The sequence below is a fragment of the Echinops telfairi genome, unplaced genomic scaffold (genome assembly GCF_000313985.2).
Source record: "Echinops telfairi isolate 266 unplaced genomic scaffold, ASM31398v2 ScPeMD7_9;HRSCAF=40, whole genome shotgun sequence".
NCBI classification, from domain to species: domain Eukaryota; kingdom Metazoa; phylum Chordata; class Mammalia; order Afrosoricida; family Tenrecidae; genus Echinops; species Echinops telfairi.
In genome coordinates, this window is record NW_022103906.1 from 58030773 (window position 1) to 58043106 (window position 12334).

The following is a 12334-nucleotide window of genomic DNA, read 5'->3' on the forward strand; positions in this document are numbered from 1 at the left end:
GCCTCGCAACCTATTTTTGATAGTCAGTCAGTGGATCACTGTGGTCCAATCTGCAACCAGTCATGGGAATGGCACTGAATTGGGCAGACTTTCCGTGTGAAACTGGGATCGCTATGTGACAGGGGTGGCTCTACAGCAGCTAACTACAGCAAAGTGGTCATAAATAAATCAAATTCTTGAAAATGCTCCTTATTGACAAGGATGTGGAGATAAGGGGACTCATCTACACTGCTGGTGGGTGAGTGTGAATTGCATACATTTTATAAAACAGTATGAAAAAATATGTACATAGGGTTGCTCTGAGTTGGAACCAATTCGACAGTACTTAACAGTAACAAAGAAAAAGCAGTATGTAAAAATTGGCATTATCGTGTAAAGCTGAACACGTCTGTCACTATGCTGTACCCACCACCACCACCAGCCCTGTGGGTTTCCAAGACTGTAACTGCTTATGGGAGTAGAAAGCCCAGTCTTTTTCCCCCCCGGAGGTTGTTTCAAACTGTGCAGTCATACTGTTAACTCAGCCAAGTCCCCTGCAAGACATGGATGGAAATGTTCAGCATTGCATTGTTGGTAACAGCTGAAAAATTCAAAACCGCTGTTTCCATACAAAGGCAAGTACCTGCAGGCATTCCAAAGACCAGGAAGATGAATGAGCTACAGTTGCAGGCATCCATATGGCTAAATCGAAAAAAGCAGTTTTGAGTGAAAAGAGCATTTGTAGAAGAATGCATACCAAATATCACATACATTTAGAAACATAGTAATCAATACACGATTGATCCTAGGGAAACTCTGGTAAAAAGCATAGGAGTGGTAAACACAAACTCACCAAGTTCTCCTTGGGCGAGGATGCTGCTCAGAACTGTGCCCAGGAGAGCCAACCCATAGCCACCCAACAGGGCCAAGTAGAACTGCCCCACAGGGTTTTCCAGAAGAGTTCAGGTACCCTCGAGGGTAGGGCGAAGCGGGGTGGGGTGGGGTGGGGCGGAGAGGAGGAAGGGGGAACAGGAACAGATGATCTCATAATCGCCAGCCCCCACCCCCAGGGGACGAACAACAGAAACCACGTGGGGAGACAGCGGTCGGTGTAAGAGATGGAAATAATAACAATTTATCATTTATCAGGGGGTCACCAGGGGGGACAGGGAGGTGAAAAAGAGGAACTGACATCAACGGTTCAATAGAAAGTAAATGTTTAGAAAATAATGATGGCAACTTATGTATAAATATGCTTGATACGGTTGATGTATGGATTGTTTAAGAGCTGTGGAGCCTCCGATAAAATCTTTTAATGAAAAAAAAGTTAAGGTATAGTAATGATTTATTTTCTGATCCGGTAATGGGTCCATTATATATACTATATGCCTGTACGAGACATAAGTTTTTAAACAGAAAAAAATCACAGAATGTTAGTTCCGTAAAGACCCCTCCCCGATTACAGCAGAAGAAACGGATAGAGATACAGGACGTGCCCAAAAACACTGATTAGAGGCAGTATCCGGGAAGTCTCCTTGGCGTAGCTAAACTCTCAATCAACAAGCAGCGCGGCTCAGACCGGATTCACATTCGTTTTCGCTTCTCCCCTTCCCGCCCCCGAGGGGCCGGCCCTCCGGCCTGAGGAGTGGGCGGGCCAGAGAACTCGCGCGGGGCGCGAGTGGAAAGGAAAGCCCAGGATAGATCCGGAGCTGCAGGAATCCTTCGGTGACTGATTGCACGGCGTGAACTCCAGCTCCGTGGCGAACGATATCCATGCCGGGTTTTTCATCAGGCCTCAGGTCGGGGAGGAGCCCTGGCCTAACGCACGACGTGGCAGCGGAGGGGGCGCCTTCGGCTCCGTCGCGATTGGCTGCTCCGAGCGGCTTGGGGCTGGGCGGACGCCGCGCGGTCCGTACGGTCTGGATTTAGGTCCTGGCGCTGTTATCGCAGCTGCGGAAGCGCCTGGGAGCGCCGCAGACGCCTGTCCGCAGTGAGGGCTTGGGCTGCCACGCGAGTAGAACGTGGATAATAGTGCCGGCTTCATGGGATTTTCGTAAAAAGTAAAGAAGTTAGTGGGGAAATTGGTGCTGGGCAAGCACGCGAGTTGTTTTGAGTGTTAGTGTTGCGAGAGGAAGCCCGGGGTCTCTCCGCCCCTAAGCGTTAGCTCGTCCGAGAAGCGCCCAGACCTGCCCCGTCTGTCTGGTTGTAGGAGTCGGCGTCCAGGTGATCGCGGTGAGTTTGGGGCATTGGTGTTCATTACTGTGTGTGCATGAATGTAGTGTGAACGCGGGAGACTCAGAATCGTTCGCCAGGCCTTCCAGTCCAGCTAAGTGTCCTCTTAGGAGTATTTCCATTGTGGCCTTCCTGTTTGCAAGCCCCACGCGTGTTTGTAAATCAAACCCAGGAGAGTAGAGCTGGAGCCAATCATCTGGGAAGACCGAACGGTCCTGGTTGGCGCAAGCAATATACTGTTATTTTGTAAGCTCTCGTTTGAAACCTGGTTGGAAATGTTAATTGGCTTCGTGGGTTATGTGCACTTGCGGCGTTGGGGATGTCAGGAGCCTGTGTATCCCTGGCCCCCACCACGCCCGGGCCTGGCTTGGGTGTTGAGGACTTCCACCTGGGCACTCACCTGCGGAAGAGGTGGTGTTTGTACTGAACTTGGGATGAGGGTGGGAGGCCGCCCAGCAGAGCGGGGCGTGTTTGTGGGGGTGGTGGATGGAGCCTGGCTGAGCAGGGAGGTGGGGAAACCAGGAACTAGACTCCTGTGGTCTGTGGGGAAGGACCAAGGACTTCCCCGGTGGAGAAAAAGTGATGGAAAAGAATTTAGGGGCATTAGACATCAGCTGAAATGAGGCCAACTTAATTTAATCGATCAGTGAGTTGTTTTTATTTGGTTAACATTTTTGTGTTAGAGGCAAGAGATTATGTTCATCCGTCCCCCCAAAATGCTCTGTTCAAAATAGACTGTCAACTCTATGTATAGCTGTCAGCTATAATTCCATCTTTCCAAAGCCCTCCCTAGGACCTATGAAAGGCACAGAGGAATCTGACCTTTTTTTTTGTTAAGAGACCTTGGAAAGGACTCCGGTGAAGACATATAATCTGGTATCTAGTTCTGTTACTATTACTTGGAGAAAGAACCGTTGTTTCTCTGAAGTGAGGATCACAATCTATTAAAAATGCTTTAAAATGAGTACTATTACCATCTCAAGAGTTTTGAGAATCCAATAAAATGATGTTGCTGCAAGTGGCCAGCTAGCGAATCAGCATCACCTGGGAACTTGATAGAAAGGCAAACCACAGATGCCAGCCTGGTCTTTCCTGTTGCTTCTTGTTGATAGCTCCCTGGAGTCGGCTCCCATCCCAGGGAACCCTTTGTGCCGGAGATGAACGCAGCCTGGTCCTGCACCTCCTCATGCCCATTTCTGCAGCCCTTGTGTCACTTCATCCCATCGAACCATTTCAGGAGGGAACATGAACAAGAAGCTTAAGCTTCCCTGCAAACACTGGCAAAAAAAAAAATCAAAGGCTCAGGAATCGGCAGAATACCGAGGCGATGTTTCAGCGAATGGATACGTTGCTGGAAGCACTCAGGAGTCTGGCCAAGAAGTCTGGAAAGCGGTAGCTACCTGGCCAACTGACCGGCAGAGCTCTGTTGTGTGTGTGCCCGTTCCTAATGAGGGCGATCCAACAGACTGGAAATGATCCAGCAATGGGATGAATACAACATGAGGTTAACATTTTGTTGAAGACAGTAAGATCTATCAGTACGTCAACCAGGAATGGCCAGAAATCCGCCTGGGTGCAGAAGAGGACTTGTCATTGCTGTTGGGGCCTGTGTGGGGCCGGCTCCGAGGCGCAGCTACCCCGCGTGCAGCAGAGTGAAAGACTGCCCTGCCTGGCCTGCATCGGCCTCGCCGTCGTTGTTGCACTTGAGCCCATTGTGTGGCCACTGTGTTGATCCACCTCATGGAGGATCTTCCCCCTTTTCTTTGGCGGACCCTCTATTTCACTGAGCGTGATGTCCTTTTCCAGAGACCGGTCTCGCCTGACTCATTATATGAGGTGAAGCCTTGTCCTGGCTTCTGAGTGTGTGTTCTGGCTGTCCTTTACAACAGGTTTGTTTCTTCTAGCACAGTGGTTCTCAGCCTTGCCAATGCCGCGGTCCTCTCATACAGTTCCCCATGGGGTGGTGACCCCCAACCACAAAGTTATTTTCGTTGCTAATTCACTGTAATTTTGGTACTGTTATGCTGTTGTGAATCGGGTGACCCCTATGAAAGGGTCGTTTGGCCCCAAAGGGGGTTGAGAACCGCTGTTCCAGCAGGTTATGTTACTTTATTCTTCAACACCAAAGCTCAAATGCATCAGTTTTTTTCATTCTTTCTTATTCATTGTCCACATATATGAGGTGATTGAAAATACTAGGCCTTGTGTCAGGCATTTCTTAGTCCCCAGAAGTGGTGCCTGAGCTTCACACGTTAAAAAGTCTCAGCACTTCTTTTGCCCAGGCAATGTGTCATTTTGTTTCTTGACTGCTGCTCCTACAGGTGATGGTTGTGGACCTAAGTCAAATTAAATCCTTGACAAGTTCGGTGTGTTCTGTTTATCATGATCCTGCCTATTGGACCAGCTGTGAGGATTTTTTTTTTCTCATGCTGAGATGTGATCCATACTAAGGTTGTATTTTTTGATCTTCATTAGTAAGTGCTTCAAGACTTCTCTCTTTCAGAAAGAAAGTTGTGTGTGTGCATATCACAGGTTGTTGATGAGTCTTCCTCTAATCCTGATGATGCATTCTTTCTACATTCTTTCTACGGTCCAACTTTTTGCATTATTTCTCAGCATACAGATTGAATAAGTATAGTGATAGGATACAACCCTGATGCATATCTTTCAGGATTAAAACCAAGCAGTATCACTGCAATGTAATGAATTATTTAATATGGCTCTTCCAGCCATAACTTTTGTTACACCAACCAAAGACCTTCATTATTTTTGTGAAACTGGGAAAGATGGGTGGGGAACACCCGGCCCACAGGCCATGTAAGGCCTACAATATTAATACCAGTAATTATTACATGCTGTTACAGCCATTCATTGAATTAGGGATGAGTTCATTAAATGTTTGACCAGTATGGCTCGAGAATGATGTTATAAATATCCAAATGGCCCTTGGGAGGAAAAAAATTCTCCTGGGGTGGGGAAGAAAATGGGAAAGACACTAATTGATTATATGATTAATCTGAGTGACTGTTAACAGGGTTAATTGTGAGTGCCATCCAGCTGGGTATAAAATCAGCCATCTCTGAAACAGGAAAGAGGACTTATTACCAACCGTAGTTAAGAGCTGAGCCCCCACCCAGATCCTTACATGTTGATCCTCCTTGATCCAGGAGACAGCTTTGACACCAGAGGAGTCCAGATGAGCAGCAGCAGCAGCACCAGGAGACAAAGCCAGAAACAAAGTGCTAGACTTCCCAGCTTTCAGAGCACGAAAAGGTGAGTGCTTTGGGGCATGAGGTTCGTTTGTAGAGTGGAGTGACTTTAGACTCTCAACTAGAGCATCTTGGTTTGCTGACCCATGGAAGTGGAGCGGCTCTGGGTTGAGGCTTACAGCAGAATGGCATGCCTTGTAGACATTTATTGTCAGCCTTATAGGAGCTTTGTAACATTGGCAGAGGCTTGGCCAAGGGCTGAGGGCCAGGGAGAGGCCTGCGTGTGGACACGGCAGAGATGAAACTGACTAAACATCTGTTTTCTGAGCATTTCTCACCTGATTTGTATCTGTTACCTTCCCTTACAACCGCATAATCATGGCCATTGTGTATTCTCTGTGGCCCTTATAATGAATTATAGAACACAGCCACCAAAGTAGTGCTATGGGAGGGTCAGCTGGTGATAGAGTAGGACACACGGGATGGAGGATGGTGGTATGTCTAACCTCTGCCATGTAGCAATTAGCCTAGGGAACCGAGGAGGTCAGATTGGGTTCCCATGCTATTACTTCAGTTCTCTGGTGTTTGAAGGACTCTATGTACAAGTTCCACCTGAGCGCAAGAGTATTACCTAGTTTGTTTTGATCCACACAGTTGAGCGTCTTTGCACTGAATAACGTAGATAAACATCTTTCTGCTCTACTCTGCTTTCAGTTGATGTCAGTGATAATATCCCTTGTTCTGTGCCCTCTTCTATTTGACAGTTCTGTGTTGATGAAGTGCTGCAACTGTTTTTTAGTATCTTCAGCAAAATTTTACTTGACTGTAGTACTAATGACATGTTTGTTAATTTCCATTTTCTCTTGGTTCAGTTTTCATTAGAAGGACCTGGTGGCTGTCTTCCAAATTTGGTTTTGAGGAGTGCTTTTATCATTGCATTTGTTTGCTGAAAAGTCTCAAAGCTGTTTAGCTTTACAGATAAATGTCCACAAACCTCCCGTTTGGGCCCGAAGGCTCTATGCTTTGTAGCTCCATTTGTCTATAAGCCAAGCTCTTTCAACAAGAGCCCCGAGGCAGACAACACTCAGAGCCAGCAAAATTCCTGTCTGTCTGAAGGTGCTTAGCTTTCTTATTCAATGGATTTCCCCTCACCATGCCATCTCTTGTTGGTCTCCTGGTTCTACCTCTGATTCTTGCCATTCCTACCATCTCCAGTGTTACAGTTCTTTCTTTGTCTCCTAAGTTTAGGAGGTTTTCAGCTTAGGGAACCTGGGATCAAAGACTAGTCTACTCCTAGCTCTTCATCTTGGTGGTAGTGAGCTCCCCTTCCTGCCCCTGGGCAGGCTCTATTTAAGCCTAGCAGGATGACAAAACTGACCAATCCTCATGTTACAGTTTTGTATGCATTATGTCCGTTAATAGCAAACTGTCTCATCACTTGGTGGGAGTTAATGAACGGTTGAGAAAGGCCAAAAACCTTACAGTACAGTGCAGCAACAAACTGACAGAAGAGTGGTGGAGCTTAGCATCTGTGTTCTTGCAAACCTTCCAGGTGATTCTGACCACAATAAAGTGTGAGCACCATTGCCCAAAAGAGCTTTTGAGCTTTTTTTATTGTGCTTAATAAGAACGGAGGAGCCTTGGTGTCATAGTGGGTTACACAAATTGAACTAACAGCAAGTTGGTCAGCAGTTCAAGCCCATCAGCTGCCCTGCAGGAGAAAGATGAGGCTTTCTGCTCCTGTAAAGATTTACAGCATTCAAACCCACAGGGCCAGTTCTCCCTTGACTTACAGGGTCACGAAGAGTTGGCATTGACTCAATGGCAATGAGTTTGGATTCTTTTTTTAATGGAAGTAGAGTATCCTGCGGAGCGGCTGGTATTTTCAAAGTGCTGGCCTTTTGCTCACGGCCCAATGCAGAAATACTACACTGCCAGGACTCTTGTTTCCATAAAGAGTACACTCAAAAAGCCCAGGGGATCAGCTCCCCTCTGAAGCACAGGGGTCGCCATTCCTCATAAGCAACTTGATGGCAGTGGACTTAGTTTACCGTTTTCATAGGATGGTAGAGGGGGGCCTGCTGGTGCAGTGTTTAAAGAGCTCGACTGCTAAGGGAGGTCAGTGGTTTGGACCCACACCAGTAAAGGGCAAGTGGGATAGTGGGTTGTATACTGGACTACTACCAGCAAGGTCAGCAGTTTAAAGCCACCAACCACTGCGAGAGGCTCTCTATTCTCATAAAGAGAGGAAGGAAGACGTGGTCACTGCTTCCGGAGAGATTAATAACCTTGGAAATCATCGGGGGCCATTCTGCCCTGCTTTTAGGCCAACGTTTACTCAGTTGAATTGATACAGCAGTCGTAAGTTTGGTTTGAGTTAGAGCTAAATCAGAAAGTGTGTGTTGAAAAGCCGTTCACCAGATGGACCAGGTGTCAGGCACCCAGTGCATGCAGTTGCTTCCCCTTTGCTGACTTCTGCAGAGATGTCTCAGCTAGCGTTTGCGGATCGGTAGGACTTCAGATTCAAGGCCGGAGTCCGTGTTTTCCTTGCCCCCCAGGGAGAGGAAGGAAGGTTACTGTCTTACACAGCTGGGATGGATTTGATCTGTACAAATAAATCTGTGGGAGATGGGTTCTGCTTCCTGAAAAGGATCTTGCTCCAACCTAAATTTCTTCACAGGGACCCTGTGCAACCCGTGAAGACTGTCCCTTTTTTTTTTTTTTTTTGGGTTGTGGGAGATGCTCTGAAAAATATTTCTAATTCTCTTCTGTGTTCTGGTGTTTTACAGTATGAAACATTCAAAGAACGCCTTGGGAAGAGCACACCACACGAAAGATGTAAGTTATCTTTTTAGAATCTTAATGTACTTTTCTCACAATTGACACCCTAGCTGCTGTTTTGGTGAACTGTTTTATCATAGGGACAAATGAATTCTGTTTCCTTCTTTCCCCAAATCATGGAGAAATTGGTATCGTGTTTTTATGGGGAAAATGTATGCATTTTCAGACCTTTTGCAGACCTAGCCGGTCTGCTCATGCATTTGTTTCTCGGATACTCTACGTGCAATGTGCTGTGTATGCATGTCATTTACGCGGACGTGTCACGTGTGGGGAAATAAGGTTAATATTTTAGAATTGTGTTTCTTTGAGTCTCCGTTGGCTTTATTTTGGTTTGTATAACTTCCATCTTGTGAAAATTACACCACTTGTATTTTGCTTTTTTGACTTAGGCCTTTTTCTCCAGGTTATCCATTATCTTTTTAAAAGAAATTTTATCCATTATCTTTTTAAGCAATTGTGTTTTAAATCATAATTTCTTCCTTAGTGCACATGACAGTTTTACTTGACCATTTCATAACTTAAGCCATTTCCAGTTTTTCACTATTTTAAATAAAACAAGATTTTAGGGATACTGAGTATCTGTATCGAGAGACATTCCTTTAGTCTGAGAGTAAAAATGGATGTACAAAACAGGTACATTTATCTAACCTTCTGATTCCAATTTTTTTTCTGATAGCTTGTCCAGATTTGAATTGGTATTTGCATTGTATGCAAGTACATGATCTCTAGGTGAGAAAATGAGGTTTTCCACCCTTGTGAAGATTTACTGTCTTGGAAACCCGGAGGGACAGTTCTTCCCTGCTTCTTAGGGTTCCTGCGAGCCAGAATTGACTCTAAGGCAGTGAGCTTGGTTTTGGTTTGGAGTCTTCTCTGTTCTCCGGTCCTGCCCGGGCTTTCTCTGTCTTGCGCCACCTCTCTTTGCTGGGCGGCCCTAACCCCAGCCTCCACTGGCTGGCTGCTTTACTCACTTGAAGTCTCAGAACGCCTCTGGGCGGTGCTCCTAGTGCTTGGCTCCCATCCAGCCTCATCGCGCTTGGGTTTGTCTTTGCTTTTAATGTCCGTTTCTCTGTTCTCCTGCCCTCCTGCCCGCCTTCGGGAGCTAGGGCCCAGTATGCCTTGGAGGATGGATCTAAGCGACCAGCCCTGATCCCAGCCTTCCTGTCTCCTTCCGAGGCAGCTGCCTTTCACTGATGGGAGCTCCATTCCCTCACGTCTGTCAGCCCTTTTTCTCGGCATCCACCCCCAGTCTCCCTGAGGAAGTCAGTCTGTCAGTGGGGCTGCGAGCAGAAAATGGTTTAGTTTTGTTTGCCAGTTTCATCCCATCTTTCTCATCTCGCCCTGATTTCTTCATGTGTTCTTGCCTGTTAATAGTACCCATCACTTTTTCCAGTTATTTATAGTACCCTTCCACATTTTTTCTCATTTTGTAAATGTTTTGGTTTTTCAGTAGGGCTTTCGATTGGTTAAAAAAAACAACAAAAAAAGGAAACTTCATGGGACGATAATACTGCTCACTCTCTGTCGGCTCCCTGACACCTACACGCACTCCCCTCTGGGGGTGAACTTTGGATATGTGGATCCTTTTTGGCAGAGGGCTCTAGTTTTAGGGGTCCGTGAATACCCACAAGGCAAATCAAGCTCTCCTTTTTTGACTGTGGTTTGGTTTTGTACAGTTTTACAAGCTAAGAATGCTTCTTACATCTTTACATGGCTGGAAGAAATCAAAAGCATAACTAATGCTTAGGAAAATTATATGAAATGCAAATTTTAGTGTCCTCAAAAAAAAGTTTTGTTGGAACAGAGCGACAGTCATTCTTCCTGCATTCACACTTTCGTGGCTGAGTCGAATAGTGGCATCAGAAACCCTGTGGCCTGCAAACCCCAATTTCCTTTCTGGCCCGCTATAGAAATGTTTGCCAACCTCTGCCCTAGATTCTGAGTCGTCACCCCCCCCCTGCACCCAAAGTGCTAAGGATTGTGCCTGTAAGCGGCAGTCATAGCAGGCATGTCATTGAAAATAGATAGGACTTTGTCACGTTCTCTGCTTATTAGAGCCAATTCAGTAACTTTGATTTATTCTCTTTTAGAAAGCCTACCAAAAGCCACCTGATGTGTCCCCTTTTCCTGATCGTTCAAATGCCTTCTGCTTGGGCAGGCTGGATGAAAATGAGCAAGAAGAGGAGCCTTATGAGGCCTTTGGTTAGTCTTTTACATCATTATCCTAAAAAATAACATGTAGGCTAGATACTACAATACCTATAAAAACAGCAACTGATAAAAATCTAGGATTGTCTTCAAACTTAACAATGATTTGCCTACATATAAGTATGTTCTGGGGAGTGGGCCAGTCGCTCAGCTGAGGTTTTCTCCTGTCTGGATACATTGGAACTGTTGTCAGCTGCCAGTGAGTCGCCTCTGACTCCCTACAGCCCAGGAGGTTACTAGCCTGGGATTGTGAAGCAGATTGCCAGGCTGTCTTCTGAGGCTCCACTGGGTGAATTCAAGCAGCCACCCTGTTGACCAGTAGTAGAGCACAAACTATTTGCAACTCTCAGGGACTAACAGGATCTTTGAACTCTAATCACTATCCAAGTAAAAGGCCTCTTATGGCATTTGTTAGCAAGTTAGTCACATCTACCTACTGTGATACTGTAACAAGAAGAATGTAAGATATGTTTTTCACACCATACTACTAATAGAGCCAGGAGGAGAAGAGGGGCTATTTCCTCTTAAGTCACCTGAGACCAGGGATCCTTCAGGAGACCGTCTGCTGAGTGTCACCTACGTTTTTAGCATGTGAGGAAGACAGGACCAAGAGCACCGTGCATTGTTCAAATGAGACTGTTTCTGTCTTGATGTGTCACAGATGGCTAAGGAGATCAAGAATAGAAAGAGCCAAGTAGCTGACCTGTAGAACAAGAGCGATTAGACATTTGTGCTGGATGATCTTGCTTCTAGAATATCTTGCTGCAGAAGACCTTTTAAAGTGTTGAAAAGTAAGGATGATAATTTGAGGACTAAAGTGTGCCCGGTCCAAGCCATGGTAGTTTTCAGTGGCCTCATATGCACGTGAAAGTGGCCCGTTGAATCAGAAAGACTGAAGAGGAATGGGTGCCTTTGAATTACGGTGCTGATGGAGAATCTTGAAAGGACCACGGAGTGCCAGAGAACAAGTGGATCAGTCTTGGAAGAAGTACAACTAGCATGCTCCTTAGAGGCAAGGAGGGCAAGACTTTGTCTCATGTTCTTTGGACACGTGATCAGGAGAGACCAGTCCCTGGAGAAAGGACATCATGGTTGGTGAGGTAGAGGGACAGTGAAAAGGAGGGAGGCCCTTGAGATGGCGTGACACCATGGCTGCGCCGATGTACTTGGCCATAATCGTGGAGAGGATGGCACAGGACTGGGTGATGTTTCTTCCTTTTGTGCACCAGCTTGCTATGAGGCATGACCGACTCAAGGGTACCTAGCGAGAAGTGTTATTTTAAGAGAATTTTGAATACTTGCATACTTTATTTTAAATGGGGTGGAGACGGCGTCTGACGACCTCCGGCTTCATAACGAAACGAGAATTCAGCCCCCTATCAGTTCAAGGCCAGTTCCCATGAGGCAGCGGTCAGACATGCCTCCTCCCTCTAATCTTGAGCTATTCTGACACTGCCAGTCCCTCGCATGTCATTCTCTCTCTGTCCACTAGTCTGTTGCAGTGACCACACAGAGCTCACAGACAGTACAAGTATGTGACTTCTTGGGGGAAACTAACAAGTTACACAATGCAGGGTCAGAAACAGTTTTCTGGGCAGGAGTGCCTGTTTTCAGGCACACCTCTCCCTCTGGCACTCAGCCCCTCAACTGCATGGCCCCTTGGCCTCTGCCCTGCTTGTACAAATGTTACAGAGCTCGTTTAGTGCTTCTGTTAGATCCCCAAAGAGCACACCTGTGTTCGTCTGAGCAGACTAAAACAAATTCATGGAGACACTCATATGTGTATAAGAAAGAGATTTATATACAAAGGAATTGAACATTGAGAAAGCATCCTAACCCAGGCCAGTCCAAAGCCATAAGTCTGATAT

At 46.2% G+C, this 12334-nt stretch overlaps 1 protein-coding gene across 1 annotated transcript in view; it reads left to right on the forward strand.

The window, feature by feature from the left end:
* The first annotated feature begins 2102 nt into the window (after nt 1-2102).
* The window catches only part of CENPU (centromere protein U), a 35968-nt gene continuing 25736 nt past the window's right edge, over nt 2103-12334 (forward strand). Inside the window, exons 1-4 of the mRNA XM_045286570.1 lie at nt 2103-2211; nt 5379-5484; nt 8210-8258; nt 10349-10460. Of these exons, the coding sequence (XP_045142505.1) occupies nt 5408-5484; nt 8210-8258; nt 10349-10460 (238 nt within the window). The 5' untranslated portion in view covers nt 2103-2211; nt 5379-5407. The remainder of the gene's footprint in view (nt 2212-5378; nt 5485-8209; nt 8259-10348; nt 10461-12334) is intronic.